This window comes from Agelaius phoeniceus, chromosome 6, assembly GCF_051311805.1.
Source record: "Agelaius phoeniceus isolate bAgePho1 chromosome 6, bAgePho1.hap1, whole genome shotgun sequence".
Classification (NCBI taxonomy): Eukaryota; Metazoa; Chordata; class Aves; order Passeriformes; family Icteridae; genus Agelaius; species Agelaius phoeniceus.
Window position 1 is genome coordinate 48,644,695 of NC_135270.1, and position 25,573 is coordinate 48,670,267.

Here is a 25,573-nt window from a genome sequence, read left to right on the forward strand (position 1 = left end):
GAGGTTGTATCAAGATTTGAATGATCTTCAACAATAATGGAAGTAGTAAAACTTCCTAAACTTTATGTCTGAAAATACTGACTGACCCTGCCTTCAGGTCTGTTTATAGACAGGCAGACATTAAAGACCTAAGATTACTGCAATTAGGCTGTTTAAGTTTTCCTTCCAACAGAAAGACTGCAGGGTTGGTGTCTTTGACACAAACTACAGAAATAGTAATTTAAATTTACTGTCCTGTTACATATATGGACACTTCATAACAAGTCTAAATATTTCCTCCTCTCAGCAAGGATCTCTCTGTAGTTTACACCCAGAAAATGGATTACAGATAAGCTTTAGAAATATCAAGACCAGTTACACATACTATATTATAAAGATAAAATTAACATGCTTTGCATGCTTCAACAGTGATGAACCATACAACTAAATCTCTTGCATGGTGTTTCTTCTGTCCCTAGAAAATAGATGCATTATTGACAACTTACAGATGGAAAACAAATTCCATTTCTAAAGGAACTGTCCAACCACTGACAGCTGACAATAAGCATCCCTACACTGCAAAATTAATAAAAATTGTTCTAATGAAGTCATATATTCTACAACGAGGACAGTATTACCTACCTTGTGCAAGCATGTTAAACTCCAAGAACAGTGCTATGTGATAAAGCTCCATGGCTTCTTCAGCCCTCGTCATGTTTAGTTTTCCTGCTACAAGAGCCTGAACTTCACTTAAACTGCCCACCGAAGGACTGGAGTGCAAAACGGAGAGGTCTACCACATCTGTATACATACAGTTCAAAATGACCTTAGCATATTTTTTTGGTATGATAGATTCATCCAATATAATTCTAGTTGGAGTCCGTAGAGTTCGGTCTGTGATTTCTTCACCAGTTCGTATCCTTCTCTGCAGCAAGTGGCGGAAAAAGGGAGATCGTGATGAAATAATAGCTTTGTGAGCTCTGAGCTCTTCATCTAGACAGTTCTGACTTCCACCAAAAGTTTCAACCAAGTCAGAGTTGGATGAAAAGCTAAGAACCACATCGTAGTAGCACATATAATCAAACAGGGCACGCATGTCAACATCTAAGGAATTTGGTGTTCCAAATTCTTCACTAAGCTGCACAAGAATATCAACGTTCTGGAATCTCGAATCCTCCATTCCAAACTCGCCCGTATAAAGGTAGTGTAACAAAGCAGAAAACATAGGCATATCTATGCCAGCTGTGTTAATATCCATTATTATTTCTGCCCCATACTCTGGTGAGGAAGAAAGCAGCGTCTTAAAAAATGGACATCTTGCCGCCAATATCGCACGATGCACAGGAAAACAAGTTTCTTGAAATATTAAGTCTACATCGGTACAATATTTGTATTGATAAAGTTCAGCCATGTCTTTTTGTAGCGTCCTGGCTTCTGGTCTTGCCAAATTAGCTTGTAGATAAAGTTCCTTTAAGGCTGATGTTCCTTCATATTCCTCTACTAACGCATTAACATCTCTGACATCCCAGCCTGAGAGGAGCTCCCGCATCTGCTTGGCATGGTCGGCAGATCGGCTCGATTTCCGACGCTTAATGAATTTCTTTTTGAGGGTGGCAAGGCCAGAGGTTTTCTTTTTCTTGTCTTGAGGTTTCTCGTGGCCATGGTCAAGGCTATACAGCTTTGATTCACAGCCAAAACCTTGATGAGAGTAGGATGATGTCCCTAAAGGCAAAAAGAAAAATTGAACACATTTATTCTTTATATTTAAAAGGAAGGTCCATAACACCTAAATACTCCATCAATGATTCTGAAAGTTATACAGTTCTTCCTTCTCTTCACATCAGATAATTTCACAACTGAAGCCTTTTCTGGCCATTAAGAACAAAGCCTTTTATTTGCATCTACAAAGTTTGTAGTTTGCTGGGTTTCAGGGTGTTTTGGTTTGGTTTTCAATGGCTTTTTTTTGCTTGGTTGGGTTTTTTAAAAAAACATATTAAATTTTAAGAACCAAGCAGTGCCAGTTGATGTAGCTCTATAGCATATGGTACACACACCTAAGCAGGAAGAGAATACTGCAATTGTAACAGTAGAAGTGTAATAGTATTAACCTTTTCTAAGCCTAATATCTCAGTGAAATACTAGCAATCTCCCCTTCAAAGTGTTTTCAAATTCTGTTCTAGCATTAAGCGTCACTAAAACAACAGACACATACCTACCTGGTATTAGATAGCTACAGTCACAACAAAAAAAGAGAGAACACAGTACCAAAACACTCAGTAGGCCCCTTTTATAGGGTTTAGGGGGATCCAAACTTGACCAATAGCAAGGGCTAGGTAACATAGCCTATAGGGTTACAGTGATAAGCTTTGGGGCAGGGATCAGAGAGACAGGAACTTATTTTGTTGTCTCAGCAGTTCCTACTGTTCAATTTGCCATGGGGCCTTACCCAGCTCCATGGGGTTTGCTACAGCAAAGAACCTCAGACATGACAAGAAAAGAGAAAAGGAAGTACACAAATCAAACTCCCATTTCTGAACCAAAGAAGAATGAGAAGAAAAGATTTGCAAATGCTACACAGATCAATAACAATCACAGGTTCATCTGAAATAGTATTTGTCTGTTTTCTCTCAGGAACAGTTCATGTTTCTGTTAGTACACTTGTGCAGCTTCACTACTTGTTGCCAAAGATTAAAAAGCCCATCCTAAAACCAGAGCTTTTGGGGCCTTTTACAATGTGTTCTAGAACTGCAGTCTCACAGCTCCACCTGTAAGAGGCAGATTTGCTGTGATGCTGTTTTGAGATGCTGTTTTGACAGTGATGTTATGGCCCTGTCTGACAAAACACAGGGCATTTAGTTACCATGTAATTTCAAGTATTTCTCAAACTTTGAAAGACACAGGAGTAATTCAAAGCTGTATTTGAGACTAAGGCAGCTGTAGCAACCTAAAAGTTCTGTAAATTGTTTTATTGTTTAAGCCTCAGTAACTAAATAACTTACACAGTGGCTTTTATGTCAGCTAATTAAAACTCCCACAAATCATGCAATGCAGTGGTCTTATGATTCTTCTATTAGTAAAAACTTTGAGAAAGAACTTGGTTTTATTTGAAGAAAGACATCTGACCATTTTATCCAAGTTTAAAATTTGCTTGATCAGGCAACATATTATTAATAATATTGAAATTTCAAGAAGTGAAAAGAATATCAATTTAAATGGAAATAATAGGAGTAACTCAAGACAACTTCAACAAAGAGGTTGTGCTGCAAAATCCACCATAAAAAATCCTTCCACATGCTATACTAAATATGACAATGGAAAAGTAGAGCTTCAGCCTCCTGCTGAAAGAGACAAGTGTAGAATTCCTCCTTCACTGAAAGCGGTACATTTCACAATAGAAGTATAACTACACTTTGGTCACTCTATAATGACAGATTCTCTTGCCAGAGAACATGCCAGCTCATTTCTATTTGAAGTACGTTGGATTCTAATGGCAAATTTGAGTGCAGAACATTCTCTAACATTCCACTAAAGGAAAACTAGGACACGGCAAGTCTCAATTTCCTTCTTCCTAAAGGCTGCTGTGAGGTATTACTTGCACATGAATCACCACAAAATACTAAAACGCCATTCAAACCTTTGTGTACCCTGAGCTACTTAAAAGATTTAACTCTGGATGTACTGCAAACAGTGCTATTAACCCTTACAAACAGATAAAGCACTGCTACAAAAGCACCACCACACAACTGCTTTTTGTAAGAAACAGATATGCACCATCATAGCCTCTTGGTTCACAACAGCTCCTGGCTCCATATCCCTCAAAGAAAGAATCTGGAAGAGAATGTTTTTGGGCTGCCTTTATTCCTTCATAAGGTAGCAGCATTGAAAGTAGGAAAAAAATTAATTATTCCTCAGCACTATACTGAAAGGTACCAATCTATTAAATGCCGTTCAAAAGCAATTGCTACTTCATGCCCCTAGACCATACCCAGCTTGGGACAGATAAATATTTACAGAAACAGATGACTGCCAAGGGGAGCTGCTTGGGAACTTGACAATGAAAAATGGGATCTGTTAAGTTCTTTGCATGCCCACACATTATAATACCTAATTATAGAGCTCTATATAAAAAAGCAAACATCTTGAACAGATGTACCACCCTAGGAAATGGTGTGAAATCCTCCCCCTGAATGCTGCAGACAAAACAGCAAGAAGATGACTAATTAAGCTTTTGCTAAAACAAAAGCATTATTTCCACTAAGTGCACTACACTATTTTTACTGATTTATCTCCTCTTCATAAACTATGAGCAAACTAGGATGAAGTCAACTAACAATAGGAGCTCACGCTATGAAACTACTGTGCTTTGCCATGTCAGTTCTCAGACTTCAGCACTCATCCTACATTTAGCATGAAACACGGTGCAGTGCTGTAATGGCAAATTAGCATGTCTAAAACAAACCCACAGGCCTACATCCAGTTTCCAGGAATAAGGCAATTAATACATATTATACAGCTATTCTAACTCTATCCCCCAGTTCTGCTTTAGGGCAGTGAATAGATATAATTCCTTCAACATAAAAAACCTCACAATACAATAAATACAGACACTCCACCCCACTCTCCCCCAACAAACAAAAACCCCACAACACCTAAATCCCAAACATGTAAAAGCTGATGTAACATTAAAACATTATTATGGCAAGTGATGAAAACTTCAGATATCAATTTTAGGATACACCTATTTTCTGGTGAGACAGCTACAAAAACCAATCATGTAAACAAAAATCAAAATCAGGAAGAGCCAAATGCCACAAAGTGAGAAGAAGAGATGTAGATGTAGATAGCACACTCATGGAACTACATAATATCAGGATATTTTCAGCAAGAATTTTACCCAGAAGGCTCATCTGCCTTCCCTAAGATGAGAGAAGCACAGGATTTTAGGCTTTTCTCAAAGAGTCTCAGCCACAATTTACCATAGGTAATGGGGGTCAGTAAATTTCTTGTGACATACTATATAATGGGTTTCTATTTTGAGTTTAATAATGAAAAGCATCAACTAAACCTTCCACATGTAGAAAGTTTCTTGGGAATTTAACGTAGCCTTTGGAAATCTCTCCAAATCTGCTCAAAAGGTGTTTCAACCTGAAAATCTGCCTGTCTCAAGACCTCTAAGGGTTTCTCTTCACTCAATATAGGGGCAGATTAAAAAACACCAAGACATGTAAGAGAAGCATTTTAGCCACATTTTAGAAAGCACATATGCAGACTGGAGCAAATCTTTTACTAGTTAGGTATGATTCACTGAAAATACATAAACCCTCGAGGGGAACTTTACAGCATGAATATCCATGATGTTAGGACTAAAAGTTCTTCCTTGACATGCTGTGACAGCACACACGTCCTTAAATGTAACAGTTTGTGATCTGTCCTCAAATGAGACCTCAGAGCCAGGAATGCTATGAAAACTGAGAAAAAAGAGAAAATTTACAAAGTGAGTCAATTTTTCCTCTGCTAAGGATATCACTCTGCTTTCAACGGTGATTAAAAAGAGAAGTAACACTGAATATCAATAACTGCTTATGCAGTGTTGCAAGCTGAAGCATAAAGGAGAAAAGCATTTATAAACTATTGATGTTATTTACTGCTAAGATCATTCTTCAGGCTGTCAGGGTTGGGGTTTTTTTTAAGGAATATTTATCTTCTCAGAGACTGCCTTCTTTCAGATTCATAACATAGCTGTTTATTATTTATAGTGTGACAGTACTTAGATCTACACTGAGGTCTCTTTGTACTATCCTGAAAAACACATAAAGGTAATGCCTGCCCCAGTTATGACTAGGATGAGAAAATACTTTCTAAAGGGCACTTCAACACATCTCTCCAGCTAAGCAAGGTCCTGGCTTGTAAATAACAAGGACTGTAAGTAAATAACCCTGTTAGGACAGTAAGTACCCCCTTCCCCATTTACAGAAACAGGAAAAGGAAGAAAAGCCTGTTTGTTACTTTAACAGGTTTATTACCAGAGATATCCCTTCTAGCAGTAGGGAGGTAATTCACTTGGACACAATGTCAATATTACAATGAATACTGATGATCAAGGGTTTCACATGCTCTGACACAGTTTGACAGAATTTCTGAGGAAGAGTAGAAAACAGTATGAGTATTAACAGAAAGTGACTGCTCTTGAATCAAGAAAACTAGCATTCATGGCTTAATTATAAAAAAACCTCCACTTATTTTATTTAAATAATCTGGCAACTGTTTGCTGGCAAAAGGCAGATCAGCTCATTGCATACAGAGGCCAAACAGATGGACAGTACCGAATTTCATGCACGATTGAGCTTGAATGGATTCAAACTGGTGACCTAGAAAATAGCAGCTCTCCATAACATTTCTGCAAGCAAATCAAATCCAGTGCATTCACAATCCACCAAGTCATTTATGTAAGTGACAAGATAACTGAAAAGAGTTACCTATGAATGTCTGTTGTGCCTGTGAATTTCCCCCTACCCTTGGGGAACACGAGTGAGGGTAGTTTGATGCATTAGCACCCATTTTCTTCAGTCACTCAGGCATTCCGCCTGCTGGCTCTTCAATGTATAATCCCATAATCCTTTAGAAATCTTCAATCCCAGGTCCAGCATTCTGTTCCTCCATTTCTGAAGAACAAAAACACCAATAAGGTAACTTCATTATCTTATTTTATCACGATTTAGATAAAATAAACTCAGCTTCCAGCACACAGTATTTTCATAAAATAAAACCTCAAACACTTTCAAGATACACTTTTATTTGAATGAGTAAACGAAGACCAGAAATACTTTTTTCCCCCCACAAGAACCTGTAATTTTCCAAACCATTCACAAATCATATGATAAATTGTAACATGGAACAGAATGGCTATCAAATTTTTAGCTAAGAAATTTTCAAGGAGAACTTGGTCTAGACTGGGTGTTCTTCTTTGACTATACCAAAAGCAAGTTTTCATGCATGTTTATACTTATTCCCACATGATTAAAAGATCCCAAATTGAATTATACTGATTGAGAAAGCTAAATAAGCCAGTCCTGATGGAGATTATACCATCATGACTTATTTCAGCTGCATTTTTATTCATTACATTTACATAGTTCTCATTTAGTACTGCTTTTCAAATTTAGAATTGAGAAGTACATCTAAAGAGTACATCTAGAAGTACATCTAAAATAGTAAAAATAAGACATTTAAGGATTCATTAAAGGTTTATTTTAGAAAAAAAACCCTTAGAAATCAGTTCTGAGGCAATTTCAACAAAGATTCATTGCCAGCATACAAAGTAATTTTAATTTATTCCAATATTAGCAGTGTTAAAATATTAATACTGAAAAGTGAAAGCTACCACATGAAGAGCCACTGTCAACTGAACACTTGTGCCCCCTTCCAAAACACAAACATCAAGATAAAGAATAATAGAAAGGTAAAGTCTGTGCTAAGATTCTTTTCGATTCCCTTGAATATTGTGAACACATATGGATATGCTATATGTTTCTGATTTTTTTTTCTTTCTTGGTAGTCTCTAGCATGTTAAATTGGCCAAGAAAGTGACATGCAAGTGCATGTTTCAAAGTGCACATCCTGGGGAGCAGAAAGTGAGAGACAGGCCAGGAAGAAAACGGCTGCAAATTGCTGTAGGCACAGAGGTGAGGGGAACAAGTGCACCAGGATTTGAGGGCTGGGTACATGAGGAGGAAGAGTAGGGAAGAGTTTGAAAGCCATGTCTGTGAAGCCAGGTTATCAGGCACAACTGCTGCTCTGGCCTGTGCATATGCCAGGGTGGCCTCACACAGCTGCAGCCTGCTGAGCACTAGTGGAGTTCTGCTAGGGTGGGAGACACAACCATAGAAACACCACAGCAGCTTTCAATCAACCTACAGGCTTTAAATGAGCAAAGGGAGCTCCCATGCCTGCCCTCCCCAGCCACACAGCCAGGTCACCTCAACTGCATACAAGCTTGAACTTCTCTCCATGCAGATTCAGCTTGCTACACATCAGGAAACAAAATATCCTCCTACATGAACAGAAGCTTACTCAGGATCAAGACAGAACCAGAGAACACACAAAACAGGCAACATCACACCAGTAAATACCAGTAAATCTTCTCAGCAAACACAAGGTGTTGGATTAGTTCAGTGTTAGCCACTGTATGCACTCATCTTCTCCCTTGTGCAGAAATAAGCTATTCATAGATTACTGAATCCATATGGTGTGGATCTCTATTTCATTTCTGAAAAACTACACTGACTTAAGAAAAAACACTTAGAAAATAAATTCATTACCCAAATGATTTCTATACGCACCAAGAATATGTTGCTTAAATGTGGCATAAATTTCTAGATGGAATTAGTTACACCCAGGACAAACTTTGTGGAGGTAAAAGTCACCTTTCAGTTTAAATGCTAACTTGCTTACAGGTAAAGGCTAGCAACCTGAGCAGATATGCCCACAATTTCCCTTTTCTCACCTAAAATTGGACTTGGTTCATTTGGACTTGAGTCCTGAAATAATGCCATTGTTATTCCACTTTTCTGCATTCAGCTGTGGTGTGATAACTTGTCTATTAGACATCTATAACAGTTTTCAGTTCTTCCTGACATAGGAAAGAGCCCAGGAGCTAAGTAAAAGGGAGAAGAAAAAAGAAGTGTTGGGTTTTTCCTTTTTTTTTTTTTTTTTATAAATAAGCACTCAATATTCAGAACCAAGTCCCAGGTTCACCAAATTTAGAATACATAACTTCCATGCACTGATAAGTCATTTGTGTGCAGGCTGATTTCTTAAGAGCATTTTGCATCTTGAATTCAAACATTTTGCAGTTCATAAAGTGTATTGGGCCCTGTGGCTCAAAACCAATCATATCTTTAGTTCCACTACTGTCCTTAACCTCATGTATTGACTGAAAGTACATTTATTTTTTAATACAGTACTTAAGTTTTACAAGATAATATTATATAACCCATGTTGCATTTGCCCAAAAAATTAGTTAGCACCAGTGATGAACTCAGTCCTGGAGGAAGCCCTGCCTTCCTCTCTTCATTCTCATAACCACTTTTCCTACCTTGCTGGCCCTGTCCCAAGCAGTTTGTAAACCAGATAAACTGACCAACATTAGAGCCAACCTAAACAAGAAGTTGAAACAGTATCAGTCACCCAATTTGTCTGTCAGGGCATCACTTGAATACTTGCACTACTGCATCTTTTGACAGCAAAGTGTACTTGAACTACTCATGGATTTAGATGCCTTTTTTTATTTGGCTTGTTTTGCTATTGTCCACTTCATCCTCTGTACTAAACACAGCCTACCTGAACAGCAGTTAGTCTAGCATATAACTAGCTGAGTCCAGTCAATGCAACTTAGCTACTACAAAAATGCCAAGTCAAGAATGCAGCTTCTCCATAGTGAAAGGCACTTGTAAAAGGAGAGGAAAAACTCCAAACCACAAACAATAAGATCTTTAGCTTCAAAAGGAAAGATAGATTTTGTCTTTTCTTGCAGAAGTTATCCTGCATACCAAAAGTTCCCTTATTTCAGCTTATCTGAAGATTTTTTAAATTGCATGTTAGCCTCAGAATACACCCATGGAACTTTGTTTTAAAAACCACCATCATGTGAGCTTTTTCTTTACTTTTTATTAAAAGTCTGCATGCACCCCTGTAAGCATTACACACAATGAAACTAAATTCAACATCTGCTGACCAACTGAAGCAGTTGTTGAGAGCAGTGACGCACGTACAGATGTGTTTGAACGTACACATACACAGGAAAAGAGTTAAACTATGTCAAAGCTTGTTAAAAAAAGCCTGTACTGCAGAAAAAGTATATGGAGTGTGTTATGTGAAATGAGAAAGTTAATAGAAACCAAAATTACCACTCCAAATCCTACAAAACAGAACAAAAGTGACTTTCAGATTACACTGATACTCAGAATAAAATTTAAAATAAGCACAAGTCTGCTTAAAGTTTTCAGCCTGAAATCAGTTTCACAGTCTTCTCAATATTTGTCACACTGAACCTAAAATCCTAATGAGCTAGATGACACGCAACTGAGGTATCTGGGCTGACAGCCAGGTATTCCTGGACTGGGAATTTTGATTTAACAAAAAGTCTCTGTACAGAATGGACTTTGGCTAACAGTGACACTTTGTTTATATCATCACTCAATACAAATGTTTCATAAAATTTCCTGTAAATCACTGGGATCCAATTAATATAAAGGGCAAAGTCAAGAGTACTACAACAGGTTTTACAACCATTTGATTTTTTCCCCCATAAAATTTTAAGACCTTTGTATTTCTTTTGGAGTTGCTGCCATAGGATTATGCAATAGCATAATATTAAAACCAAAGTAGGAAATTATATCAAGTACATGCACATACCTGTACCAACATGGTATTTCAGGTTTTCATTTTACCTAACATGTTTTAAATTTACTATGAGTAAATGACAACCCAGGCATCATAAGAATAACATTCATGTTTGCTTAGATTTTTATCCAGACCAAAAATGCTATGCTATTTTGCCCCAACAGCTCATTTCAAGTAACAAGCACAACTTTACTGCAAGATGAGATGACAAGATGCAGCAATAAAAAGCACCAACCCTAGTAAGGAAACACATCAACTAAATTTCAGCAAGGTTAAACTTATTTCCATAGAAGTTAGGTAGATCAACTAAAACAGAAAGAACTTATGAGAATGGACCATTGCTATCATGCCCAAAGTACATCCCACCAGCCTCAACATCCTGAACCTGTCTCCAGCAGAACAGTGATCTGGTGACCAGCAGAGATCTCCGAGCCATCACAAAGTGATTCAGGAACAATCCCATGCTCAGAAGAACAGAAGCAAGTTCCCATCCACTGAGAAGTTTCCAGAGCCAGCCAAAGTTGCTTGTGGCTGGAGCTCCAACTGCTTGTACAGATGCGCATGGAGTATCTACCTCAACTTCCTTGGAGAAAGTGGTTCTCCAAGTAAGAGGAGTCTACAGGAACTGAGTGCTACCTGTCCTGACCTTCTTCTTTTTCCATGGATGGGACACTCAGAGGTACTGGCACATTCTCAGATTTTGTGGAGGTCAAGTCTCCAGTCTTGGAAGCACACATGCTAAAGGACTGAATGCATATGGGAGTGTACCTTAAAGAAATCCTGTAACTGGCAAGTGATTTTCTGTTCAAAGGAAAGAACTGAAATTTGAAGGCTCAGTTGATTATGCCTGACACACATGCAAATCCACACAAAGCCTATTTTGACTCCTTTTTATAATCAGGTCAAGCAATCAAGGTTTATCATTATTCAAAATTACCTGGATGATACAGTAGTAAGATGCAACTGCAACAGCTGAAAGGTTGTGGTTTGGATCAGTTCTGTACAAATATAAGAAATGGCTAATGTTCTACACAACATGGGCTAATAAATCTGTGTCATTTCATTATTCACTGCATTGGAAAGACAGAAAAATCCAATAATGAAAAGCACCAGAACTTAAGCCACATCAGCAGTTACCAGCTCAAGAGGGCAAGAAAAAGCAGATATAACCAGATTATGAAAGTGACTGCATTACTCAGTCTTTGCTGAGAATCATGTGTTCCAGCTATCACAAAGAACCCTTTCTTATAGTTAAGCATGAAATTTACAGCATTTTCTCTTCCATGAAGTAGTATGCTTCTCCATCAAGAAGTTCTTTCAAAATAGAGGTGATAAAAACACCACAACAGTCCTAGCTTTTTATTTCTAGATTTGTTGAGAATCACTGGACTGAATTTTAGTGGGGAAAACCCACCAACAACCAACCTGTACTGATTTTCAACATTTTCTCTGAGGAATCAGAGTGAAAGTTAAAAGAACTATGCTTGAATAGAGCACAAAGGTGTGTTGTCTTGAAGATACACACACTTCAGAAATTGAAAACACTGAGCAGCATTTCAACACTTGAAAAAAACCCACAGAACTTACAGGAAAAAACCCTCTTTTCAATGCTGTCTTTGCACACAGTGCTCAAAGTAGTATTTCTGATGATCAGCAAAGCAATTTCAAGTATGATATGAACATGTCAAATCACAGAAGTAAATAAATAATGTCATTAACAGGGACTGACAGGTCAAATCACTAATAGCAGTGGGGAGGCAGGGGACATCAACATATTTATATTCCTCTACACACAAAAAATTCCAGCAGCTAAAAAATTCAAACACACAAAGTACACAGAGACTAACTGAATTACAGCAGTACAATCCTGCATGGAATAGGCTGTTCCTCCCAAGCAACTTAAATGTCTTCATATACCAGCAAATAAATTTTCATCTCTCTACATTAGCGATTCTTACAGTCAGTTGCAAAACCACACTAATATACTAAAAGTCTATTCTGATTTTTAACATTCATATGAAACACTCAACTAATGTTCTTGAAGATGAATTCAAAACACTTCTTTCACCCAAATGAGCAGAGCTCATTTATGGCCCTCTAGGACTCTCTTGAAGTGAAATGACAGAATGTATTCTTCAATGACTCCATTTTTTCACAAGTTAACTTGAAAGGAACATTATCTGATTTAGATAAAAACATCATTAAATCTACTTTATAAGAAAATCTGAAAAATCCTATCCACCAAATCTTTATCAATATCACTAAACAGAGTAATTAGGTATGAACATATCCATTTACAGGAAAATGAGGATAATTAATTTTAGCCAGTCTAGAATAATTGCAGCATAGTCTGACATACTGTGATAAATTTTGAGGAGTCTAAATGTGTTTCAAAAGGCCTCTTATGAGCAAAAATTACCCACTTGGTTTTTTTTTTAGGAACAGCAAATATTCTTTGATTTACATATATGAACACATCAGTTGGTTAAGACAAAAAAAAAGGAACTTCCAAATTACATGAAAAGGAACAGACTTTTTTTTTTTTTTCTTTTTTTAAAGTAGCCTGCATTTTTTCTTTCAATCAAAGTTCAGGCCAACACTTTGTCTTGTCAAGCAGCTACCTAACTCCTGGAGATTTCAGCTGCATTCAGCCTTGGATACTGAGGTCCAACACCGGTCTGGTAGAGACCACTGTCCTCCTCAGTGTCTCCAGATAATGACTGTCCATTACTGCAGCAATATCCATGGTCACCTGTTCTTTTTCCCCCTCTGGAAAAGGCAAAAGTGGAGTAGAAGTAATAACCTTCCACATGAAGCTCTACCACCTTTACAGAGCCTATTTCATGGGCTTCTTATCCCTGTACTGTTCATCTGTCAACAGAATTGCTGCTTCTTCTGGAACAGAGCAAGCAGTCTTTCATCTCCACAGTCTTCTATCCCCAAGGAATTTTATTCCATTTAGTCTGAGAGTGCCTTCCAAAGATCCCTCCATGTCTCATTAAGAAAGGGAATTCCTCCTCTTGCTGAAGCTGTGACCCAACCACAACACAAAATCCTGTTTTCAATTAACAAATCTACTGAGATGGGAAAATCCTGGCTCAAACCCCAATCATATGAAAGATCCATACACCCTACAGTTTTCCTTGTACTGGAGTTATTTTCCCTTTTTATCCAGGCCCAATTATTTCACAGAAAGTCCTTTACTCTGAATGAGGACGTGGGAGTTTCCTGTGCACAGCAGTGTCTGTAAATTCAGTGCACAGTTACATTCACACTTCCTCTGAGAACATGCTCTGCCTCTGAGAGTGCATTACAGTAACTCACAGGGCAATCCCAGACACTGCTCTGTACCTACCTCAGCAGGCAAGCAGCACCCACCCTATCTTATGACTTACTATTTTCAACTCACCTTCAAAAAAAGCAACCTTTTGATCACTCAGCTTTAGCTCCCTTATTAACTTCCACAGCCTGAGTCATCTCTGGTGATGACACTGCTTGGAGTTTTCACAACAATAGCTCCAACATCAAAGCAAACTAAAAAGTCTTGGACCCACATATTGATCAGCCTTCCCATATAGGCGGCCTCCTTTAATAGATCAGATGAAAAATTACTTCTATCTTAACTTTGGCTGCAATCAACTCTTCATCCTGCCAGCCAGTCATTGTATCAATAACAACATCTTGTGATATTTCTGTTGCTTGGAACATCGTTCCTCATGACTACAGTGTTTCTATACAATACTCTTCCTTTATCCTCAAGCCTCCAAGATGCTTGGTAACAATACACAGCTCATTTACTTCCACTGAAACCCCTGCCTGTGGCTAAAAACTGCTATTACCAATATTGCTGTATATCCAAAACAATTTTCTCTACACTTCAGGCCTTAATACACCACCATTCCTTTTCTTCTGTACACCATCTTCTCTGTGGGTCCTCTTGTCATCACACAACAGCAATTTCACCCATTCAGCCTCTTCTCTTTGATAAAACAAGTTTGAAGTATTGGCTGCTAGCATCATTTCTTACCCATTTAACACTAATGGATACATCTATATACAATAGAAAAACTGGAAGGGGGAACATGAAAAGGTGTGGTAAAAACTCAAAAAGATATCTAGTCCAGTCATTTCATGAGACACCAGGAATTTTCTTAAAGAAACACTGATTTTCCTCATTGAAGACAGCATTAAGTCACAGCCATAAAATTAACTCATTACAGCTACAGTTTGAATACTTTCAACAGTAAGCCACAAGCCATGACAAGTTTTACATCCAACAAAACCACAGCTGCAATCCGGATTCAAAATGCATAATTTGGTGTATACAAACCTAAGTTGGTTCACCAACACTGGTCCCACACTCATTTCTTCAGTGCCAGTGCTCACCACAGCTACCACCAGCACCTCCCCAAAGCTCCTCCATGTGTCAGCAGCTAAACACAGGAATTCTCTTCTGTGAGACTTGTTTCTCCCCAGTGTAGTTAGCTCCCTGCACCAGTTTACCAAATGGCTCAAGGAACCCAGATGATGCCACAGAGAAGGAAGAACAGCAAGAAAAGGTTACTTTGCTCCCCACAATCAAACACAACATTCAGTTTGACTAATACTCAGTAGACAGAATCTTCAAAAAACAAACATTCCCAGTCCCCACGCACCTATTCCTGCCGCAGAGCTGTACCTCTTCACTGCAGCAGACATTTGGAAAGCCATGCAAGTCCTGACTGGACCGTGTTTGTTTTCAGCTGATCCTTTGGTGTGGCTGCTCCAGCTGTTGCCCAGGTACAGCACTGCCTCAATCTTCACTCAGCCAACTACCACTGTCAATGAAAACATCTTCCTTTAAGTGAGCAGCTACAATACCACTTTTGCAATGCGCTTTTCTTGTCCAGAGCTCCTAAAAAATTAACAGTAGGAAAAATCACCTGCAAAGCAAGGGCAGTCCTAGCAGAAAAAGGCAATTTAGACAGCAGCAGCTACTGCTAGGGTTCACCATGACAGTGCTCCCAGTATCCAGGTGGCTGATTGCTGCTTCTTTTCCTGAACTTATTTTCCTCTGTATCTGTGCAGTTTGCTCCCTCCCTGGTTAACAACACTTCACACAGCAGCCATCGCTACTAAAGAGGTCCATGGGAGCTGCTGCTTTTTTGAATGCTTGGATGATTTTAAATTTGCAGTGCCAGAATATATGCATCTAGGTATTACTCATATAGGAAAAAATACAAAGCCAAGCCTATGTGTATTTTAAATATATTCCCCTCAATGTAGTGAACTCGTCCTCTGACAGGGAGAAGCTAACTGTGTATGCAGGACTCACTGCCTGTCAGCTCTTCACAGGTACACCAGGGTGATCTGAGACTACCACCAAAGTCAAACTAACAGGGAACTGTACTGTTCCCTCACACTCCATCCTGCCAAGGGGTTTTCTTGCTCCCCCTCACACTGCATACAGGGATTATATGATCACAAACCAAGTCATTTCAAATGGCTGATGCATCACCCCACTGCTGGAGAGACTGGCAGATAACAGACAGGAAGAGGGAACTGCAGCACGTTTGTCTGACAGGCAGCTAAAACTGGAACAGGATCTCACAGCTCTCAATATGAAGAGAGCAGACTATTCCTATTAGACTGCCTCACAACTCCCCAAAACTATACCCATGCTTTCTGCTCTCTCCTCAAGTCACCCTGGCTGGCACCAGATGTGACACTCACATCTTCCCAAGTCTATTCTGTTCACTGCTGCAGGAAGCAATACAAAATCAATTTGTAAAATTGATTGTACATGGTATTTATACAACAGTTGACTTATCTGAGACCATGTAAACTGGTTATGTACTGCTGCCTCCCTGAGCAAGGGTGAAACCCCTGGTCAAAGCCACAGAACATTTTCCTTGTATTTAGAGGTTTTTAAGAAACTCCTCCCACAACTAACACAATGATCTTATACCTGTTCTTATAAATCAATTACATCTGTATATACTAAGATTTTTATCAGTTACTTAAAAACTTACATATTTGAAAGATGTCCCCATTGGATGGACTCTTCTGCAGTTAATTTAAATTCATTAACTTCAGCAGAAAATTTTAAGAGCCACACTGATACTACCAACTAATACTTAAAACACCTGATGCCAAGAAATTTTTCTATGCTGTACACTTCAAAGATTTCAGCCATTTTGAAGATAGTAGCAAAATACATTATTACTGCAATATTTTCCCTCAAAAGTTATACCAGTAACTTCAGTTTCAGTAGTTATCTTCATTAATACCTACATTTAGATTCCATAAAAGTGGAGCAAGAACTAAATGCTCACAAACTTTAAGGAATGTCCTGCCCAAAACTACAGGAATTCATTTCAGAAAACATACTTTCTCAATGATAAAAGAAATCAATTAAGGAAGGAAAGGCTTAGTCAGAAAACCAGACTAGTACTTAGCCTACAATTAAGTTGGAGCTTTGTTTACATTTTCCCCTTGGCAAGAAAAGGAAGTTATGTCTTCCACATTTCCTGCAACAAGCTCTCTCTGCACTTCCAAAGCATTTTTTGTTCTGTAACATGAATATGCAAGTTTTACAGAACAGTCAAAAGAGCATCACAAATGTTGACATAACATTGTTTCTGAAAACAGAGGCACCAATCATGTACACATTTAATTTCATTAATTCAGCAACATCTACACATAACTCATGAACACAGACTTTTAAAGGCTGCAGAGTTAGAAAAGCTTATGGGGTGGTTTCTTGTTTAACTATTTGCTAAGGCAAATCTGCCCTTTGAGCAGACTGCTGACATGCCTTAACTCCTCCTTCTCTCCCCACAAGATCTGAAGCTTTTCAGATGTCCCAGAATACTAAAAAAATAACTAGATTTTTCAAAGAAATCAAACAAAACTTTTAGGAGGGAAGCAAAAGTCGTTGTATTGCACTAATTACAGGAGTTACTCCATTAAAGAAACCCATTGCACCTAATGTAATTTTAGATCACATTTTGTTCATCTTCTCTTTCATGCAAAACTGTCCTTGATACCACAATTCCTTTACATTCAAAGAAATGGCAAAATGCAGAAACTTTGCCAGCCTGTGCTCTACTCCTCAAACCAACTTTGATTCTTCCATCAGTTGAAAAGTTCAATAATTTACAGAAAAAAAGACAACACTGCCACCAAAAAAAAAAAAAGAAATCTCACTTCCCTCTCTACCTAGATGATCATTCCCACTCAATTCTCCTTTCATGTTCAATGAATAGAACAGTTTTTAGCTGGATCAGTTTTCAGATTAACAAAAAAAGAAAGGTTCGTTTCAATAAGGAAACACATCAATCTTGTATATGTGGAAAAAAGGGCAAGTTCCCTTTCCTTCCAAACATAAAACAAGGATGAAACTCCAGATCCACAAGATATTTAAATAAAAGCACCCTCATTACTACTGAAGATTGCTAGTGCCTGATACAACTGAGCTTTGATGCAGCTAACACTCAGTCACAAAACGTGGCATTTTCCAATTTAATTATCCAAAAATAAGTTGGTAGCTAAAAAACAGAATGAGGGAAGAAGGGAAGGAGGAGAAAGGACAGCAGATGCCCAAGGTAGTGGTGGGGAAATACCTAGATCAGCACAAGTCTGTTAATCCAAAGGGGAAACTTGGAGCCAATAATTAACTGAGAAATTATGCAGTAACAAAATTACCTCAGATGTTCTCAGCAGAGAAATTCAAATGTCTTGAGAAACTCAGAACAAGACACGACAAATTTTACTTTACTCGTAGTGGAAAAGCCCTGAGTAGTATGAACAGATATTTTAGAAAGTTTGTAATAAGACTGTACTTCTGATTAACATCATTTTCAGAAGACATGTAATTTAAGCTTTAAAACCAACTTCAAGTAGTAATTGCCCCTGCTATAACATCAAAGACTGTAGTCAACTGCAGTTAAAGACAAGCAGCTTTGATGCAGTGCAGAAATACTTATGAGAGTCACTTTACCAGAGGCTACCAGGTCTTCAGATCCATGCCTAGAACTACAAAATACAATTAGACAGGCCTTATACAGCATGTTAACCTTACTGTGTTAGAAGGGTATTCTGGCATTTCAAGTCCAAATACACATTTCTAGAAGTGCTTAATGGAGGACTAAACCCTAAAGAGATTTTAATGACCAAATAAGAAGCAAGAGGTACTTTTTGACCTAAATAATGTACCTTTTAATGTACTTTTAAGAAAGGATACATCAAATTATTCTCTTAAATATTATCTTTGGCTATACAAAAATCCCTCCAAAAACCAAAACAGTCAGCCAAGATGGGATTTGAGAATTTAAAGAATTTAAATGTGTGTTTAAACACACATTCTTATCCAAAATTTAGATAAGCTAATCACTCATGAAAATAAACTGCAGAGAAGATGGAGATACTTGATACACTGGGAGTGTGGGGGGCCTCACAAGGACACTGAGTAGCTCCTCATGCTGTCACACACATTCCTCTGCAGAAATTATGGGGCTTGCATGAAGCTCCCCAGTAACAACTGCTGCCTCTCAGTACTGACACAACTTAGATATTCCTCCTTCAGTACCAAGGCCATCACTACACTGAGTAACACAAAGCTTCCCATCTCCAGCGTGCTTTTTGTCAACTCAGCATTCTTATACCTTGCTTGTCACTGTGGTATAATAAAAACAATTTCAAAGGCTTCCTAGAAGTACCTCATTATAGACTGGCAAAGGCATTTTCAACTTAAAATGACAGTATAAGCAACTTGATGTATTTCAGAGAGCAGCAGTCACTACTAGAATGACTGTAAAGAAATCCATGAACCTATTAACATTATCTTCTCTACCTGCATTCTAGACATTTTATATGCATTTCATTTCATCTCTCAAGATGTCTGAAATTGGCATGTCCAGTACAGGATGAACCAAGGTTCAAGACATCAGCCTTTAATATATTCACATGCTTCGTTAGTCTGGGATTCATCTGGGGTATTTTAAATAGAAAATACAAAATTCCACTGTGTATGCCAATGCTCCTTCCTTCTTCAGGATGAAATCTTCAGGTCATTCAGTTAAGTATCACAAGCAGCTTCAGAGGTTGTTAGCCATTTATGTATTTTAAGACATACATCTGGGTACATGAGAAAAACCTCTAAATGCCCCCACATGTAAAAAGAACTTCAGCACAGCCCCATCTTATACACTGCAGAATTTAAGTGGATAAACAGTATAATTATCACAGCAGCAGGAGGGCTTTAAAAAAGACATCTTCCTAGACTAGTCAAAAAATCACCAAATCCACAACAAACCCAGTTCTAACAGACAATGAACCACTTCTCCCCCATCTTTACATCAAGAATCATCATTTGAAAAAAGCTAAAGCAGAAGATCAAAAGAGATCAAAGAATAAGGGAGCACCAGTCCACAAAATACTGTCTTGTTGCATTCTGATTGTATTTGTTATGTTAGAATGCTTTTAATTAGCTCTCAAGCAGCATTTCCAATATTGGGGTCAGGAGAAGAAAAGGAACTTTTGTCACTCATACTGATTATTTTTAAAGCACTTAAAATAACCTACCCATTTACAGAAGTGTTTTATATTCTTCACTGCACTACAGAGATCTGGAATAGCAGATGATAAGCAAAGCAGCACTTCAATTTCTCACTAATGCAATGTGATCTACTTGGTCACTCAAAAAATACTTCAATTTTCATATAAATAGTTACAAAGTTTTACTCATGTTGGATGCCTTCACAAGACCCTGGTATTCTTGCTCTTTGTGTACGAAACCTTGATTAAAATCTCAGTGGCAGACTATGAGAACAATCTTCTCTCAGCCTAGCTGCAGTTTAAAATACACAGGCAAGCACACAGAGATACATTTTACAGCTCTACTGATCCCACAGAGCTTCTGCAAGTTCTAGGGCACAAAATAATAAGCCCAACTAAAGAACCAAGCAGCAGTCACTTACCACATTACTGTTTACATCAACTCCTTTGAGTTTAGCCATTGTTACCATCAGCAAAATGGTAAAATGTATCCTGATACCAGGTTTCAACAGATCTTGGACAAGGTTTCCAAATTAGTGTAATCCTGCATATCATTAACTAGCTTGATCTCTCTCCAAAGCACTTCCCACTAGATAATGTCAAAGTTCAGAAGTGATGAAGAAAAAGAGATTAATCTTAAAAGCTATAAGTTGCCATAATGAAATGGTCCTGTGAGAAAGAGGAGAGTAGAAATAAAAAGGCTCTTTAACAATATGGGGAATCACAATAACTGCAGAACTAGAAAGATATTCTCTAAAAGAGATTTTAGAAAATTAAATTCTACTCTTTACTATTTACTACAGTGGGTTGGAAACAGGATGATAGTAGGAATGACAGTATGATAGCACAGGAAAGCCAGGATGAATACAAGAAGTCCAGTCTTTTTAGTACAAGAAGAACTGAACATAAAATGACGTTTGAATGCCATAAAAAATATACAGTATGAATGATCACTGAATTAGAACAAAATCTGAGGACAAAGATCAAAGAGAATTTAGAAAATTATCAGTCAGTTATACAGGTAACAGCTCACACTTGAATGCCAAGTTTGAAAAACAAAGTAAAATCACTTAGAAGATACTTCTGAAACATAAAAGTGATTTAGGAAGATGTTGCCCAAAACACTATACCTCCACACTTAGTACTGAAAGCTTCTTCTTAATCAGTTTTGACTGCTGTTAATTTTTTTCTTGCATGCTTAAGCACTCAAACATCTAAATAAACCCACTGATGATAGAAAATCCCCAACAGGCTGGACATGTCTGCAAGGCCACCAGTAGTGAAAGTTCATATTCAGTAGTGTTTGGTGCAAGCTTGCACAACACCTGCACACAATGGAGCAAACAAATCAGGTTTAAATTTAACTAAGTATATACTTGAATCCAGCACAGCAGGCAACACAGTTCCACCCCAATCTCCTTTACCCCCCTGGCCTCACCTCTACACTGTGCAAACAGAATTTCCACAGCAATGTGATGACCCAGATGAAGGATCTGACATGAAGTTATTTTGTGCTTTAGTGGTTTATTTTTCATACAGATCAATTTCCTGAATGTTTCAGAGTGAAGCCATGTAAACAGCCCTACCAACACAGCTGAAGGGATAGTGCAGGAAGTAAGGAAAAGCAGCAGAGACTGAAAGTGTTTAAACCAATTTTGCCACTAAACACCTATCAAGCACCTCATAGGCATCCTTATTATTGTGGGTTCCCCCTGCCAGTGGGATAGGGAACAGAACAGAAAGCAAAGAAAAAGCAATGCAGTAAAACTCATGGGTTGAGATAAGTACAGTTTAATAATTTAAATAAACCAAAATATAATAATCATATTATAATAAAAATTTCAATCTCCTAGTGTCCATTCATTATATAGAAAGCATCATTACAGATGGTATCCTTCTTGGGAGACATGCAGGACAGACTAGATGGGTGTAAAATGCAAGAGTAGAATCAAATGTGGCATCTGCAGCTCCTTCTTATAGTTCAGGCATACTAGTAAGCCAATATAGGAAAGAGTATTCAAAAAATAGCTACTATTCAAAGATTAAAGGATACTGACAAGGCTTATCTTTCAAAGACCCTGGGAAATTAAACAAAGCAATACCTAGGGGACTCCCTGGAAGCTCACTACTAACATATCTGAACTAGGATTCCTGGTCCCCACTGCATGTACAATAAAGTTGTGCATAGGTTTCCAGACTAGTGTGAAAAAATGGGAAAAGCCATTCACCTGGTAACAGAAATCAAAAGCGATCTAAATATGTTAAGAAAAAGCAAACAAACAACAAGAAATTTAGAGTTAATACTAAAACTTGCAGTTCTCTATCAAGATTCGCTGTAATTCTCATCAGTATCATTAGGAATAGAGTTATTTCTTCTTAAATGCAATCTCACAGTTTCCCTATAGATCTATTTATTGATTAATGTGAACTACACTCAGCCCATCAATGTGTCCATAGGAAGTTTTCATTCATCTGTTTGCCTCTGAAAGGCAGCCACAACTACCTCGGTCACAACAGTGTACCCAAGACATCAGAAAAAACTCCCCTTTTCTTGCATGTGGTCTGATATATCACAAGCAAACAAGCATCAGGGTGGCACAGGAGCAAGCAGGGTTAGTGTCCCACCTCCTCCTATGGCCACCTGCAGCACCCCAAGACACCACATCACCAACACAGCTTACTAACAGGATAGAAAAAGACATTGTCCCAGCCTAAAATTCATCCCCAACAAACCTTGAGATCAATTGTCATCGGTGACAATCAATCTGTAAACCTGACACCACGTATATGCAGCAACTTGAAAGGCCGCTTTCAAAATGAAGATTCAAAATTTTGTTGTTAATTCATCAAGCTCTGGCAGTTTCACTGAATTAAATTTAAGAAGCTGGCTGCAAAGGCAGCACATTCTACTCTAATTTAGCAGTGAGCAACATATCTTCACAACACAAAGTTTGCAGCTTCTCAGACAAGCTTGAAAACTAAGAGGGGAAAAAAAAATTTTAAATCCCTATGACAAATCCATGCAAGTCTTCCAGGAGAGCTTATAAAAGTAATTCTATTCCTTCATGTATGAGTCTTTGCAAATCAGTCCATGTCAGCTATAAGCACTACACCACCACTGTGTCTATGACTCAGCAAGGGAATCTGGACATATGAAGAGAATTTACTTACTAATGTAAGAGGTAAGGATTTTTAAAATGGCAACAACTGCAACAATGCCACAGTAAATGAACCAAGACAACTTCTAGTTTGTATGCTTAAACATAAAAGGAACACGGTCAGATTAGAATGTCAAACCCATTTATACATTGGCTAAAGTTTGAAAGCAAGTGAAACAATGCTTAGTGCAGCTGAGCAGAAATACAAAGGATTCAACAGCTGTTTTCATCTCCAGTGAACAAAAACAAACACTGGCTGTACATCTGACACAAAACACTGAGCTCCATTTCCAAGATTACCTGCGTGCAGCCCAACTATGCAAGTCTAACTTTAGAGCTGAATACAAACCAGTGAGCAATTGGCAGCTTTGTGTTGTAGCTTAAGATACAAGCTAGATTTACTGTGACATTCATCACGTTTACATATAAGCACGAACAGATAGTACTGTTTACACAACACTAATTGACACAGCAAAGTAGCAAGTTCTTAAATGGCTCAATAATGCTTTGGTCCATCAACTGAGACTAGTTATCTAGTTGATAAATTATTCCAAAAAGGGAGAAAACATCACAACCCATACCTTCTGAATGCATTATCTTCACACAGATATTTTACATAATAAGCACTCAGACCTTGCCTTGTAAATATCACGGTCCACAGAATCTGTACATTACTAACAGCCTTCTGTTCCACATCCTCATAAATAACATCTACAGAATTATTTTTGTTACATTGGTAGCAGACTCTTAGTCAACAAGGGGTGGAGGAAAAAGTATTTTCACTGAAATCTTAAGCAAAAGGTTCAAACGGAGAAGGATCTATGAAGAAATTCCCCCACCCTGCACCACCCTGTGTGAAAAAGGATACTAACGCAGAACTAGGATGAAGTATTTGAAACAATAAAAGAGAAGCTTAGAAAACTCATCCTCTTCCCAGAGATCTTTCAGACAAAGAGGGTAAAGCTTTATCTCCTCAAGCTGTTCAGTGTCTCAACATGAGTTAGAAGGTTTAATTTTTTTTTATTTCAGCTTCTGTTTTTATTTTCTCCATTTCTAAATTAAAACAGAGCATGCGGTATGTTGCAAAACCTGAGGTGATCACATCCCAATGGTATATCTGCCAAACATTTTAAATTTGTTATTATATTACATTGGTTTGAAGCAAAGCCTCAAGCAACGCTACACTGCCTAAGGTAAATTCTCACACAAACTATCATTGCATCAACACGTATTTTATTATCCTGCTATCGTATTTTATGTTAGTACTCGACATGTGTGTCATCTTTCACCCGACGGTCTCATATGGGATGGCGGGGAAGAGCAAGTAGAAACACGAACCAACAGAAAAGCGCTTATCCCACGGGCAGCAGGAATATTCCAGAGGCACGAGCGAACACATCACCTACAAAGCTCTCCAAGTTTCTGCAGGAACACCGCGGTAACACCTGTACAGAGAGGAGCAGGGCAGAACCCCACCAACCCCGGGGCAGCAGCAGCAGCAGCAGTCCCAGGCCAGGGGCACGGGCACGGGCACGGCACGGGCTGAGCAGCCCCGGCGGGAGCCCCGCAGCCACGGCGGCCGCGCTCCCACCGGCCCGGCACGGGCGGAGCTCCGCGGCCGCGGGAGCACGAGCCCCGCACCAGCTCCGGGGGGAGACGGCTCCGAGCACCCCTGCAGCTCGGCGGGGATTGCGCCGGGGCGGAGGGCACAGAAGGAGGGAGAGGAGAAGAGAGCGAAAGGGCGGCGAGGCAGGACCCGACAGCGCGGACAGGCACAGCCGAGGCCGCCGCCGCCGCCGCTCCGGAGCGCGGACCCTGCGGGCCGGGAGCGGCACGGGGAGCAAGGCTCCCTCCCGCGGCGGGGCCCCGCGGAGCTGCGGGTTGGCAGCGGCGCAGCGGGACAAGCCGCCCGCAGCCGGCCCGGCGGGGCGCGCACCGAGTCCCGCCGTGGGGGCGTCGACGGTCTTGCCCCCTCCCCTCCGCCGTCGTGACACCAAGCCCGCGATCCCCTCCCAGCCGGGCTTCCCGCGGTGCCTCACCTCCGGCAGCCGCTCGCCGCCGCCATCCTCCCGCTCAGCGCCGCCCGCTCCCGCCCGGCCCCGCTCCGGCCGCCGCCATTTTGCTCCCGAGCCCCAGGCTCGGCCGGGCAGCGGGAGCGCGCACGGCGCCTGCGCGGCGGCGGCGCTGCGGCGCGCGAGCCACGTGGTCCGGGAGGCCGGGCCGGGGCCGGGCCGGGGCTGAGGGGGAGGCGCGGGGCGGGCGGCGCTGCCGGGTCCCGTTGGGTCGGGGAGCTCGGGGCTTTTTCCCGCACAGCTGCTCAGGGATCGTGGGGAAAAGCCGAGCCCGGCGTGTGCGCCCCTCCCGCGATCCCCGTTCCAACGTCGCGTGCACTGCCTGTATTGCTGTGTGTGACACATCTCCCAGGCTCGGTGCCTGCCCAGGTGCGGGGCTGTCTGCAATGCAAGTGGTGTGTCAGCACGGGTTCTTTGTCCTTGAGA

General features: G+C 39.7%; 1 protein-coding gene across 4 annotated transcripts in view; it reads right to left on the reverse strand.

Moving 5' to 3' along the window:
• Positions 1-25,269, reverse strand: part of BTBD7 (BTB domain containing 7) — a 51,782-nt gene extending 26,513 nt beyond the window's left edge. For 2 of the 4 annotated variants that reach the window (XM_077180639.1, XM_054634681.2), the window contains exons 1-3: positions 25,115-25,269; positions 6,456-6,641; positions 622-1,701 (exon numbers count right to left, since the gene is read on the reverse strand). In XM_077180639.1, coding sequence (XP_077036754.1) covers positions 622-1,701; positions 6,456-6,537 — 1,162 coding nt within the window. In that variant the 5' untranslated portion in view covers positions 6,538-6,641; positions 25,115-25,269. Of the gene's footprint in view, positions 1-621; positions 1,702-6,455; positions 6,642-15,035; positions 15,198-24,413; positions 24,565-25,114 lie in introns of those variants that run through there. The other 2 variants (XM_054634680.2, XM_077180638.1) reach the window with 2 other exon arrangements.
• Positions 25,270-25,573: the final 304 nt, after the last annotated feature.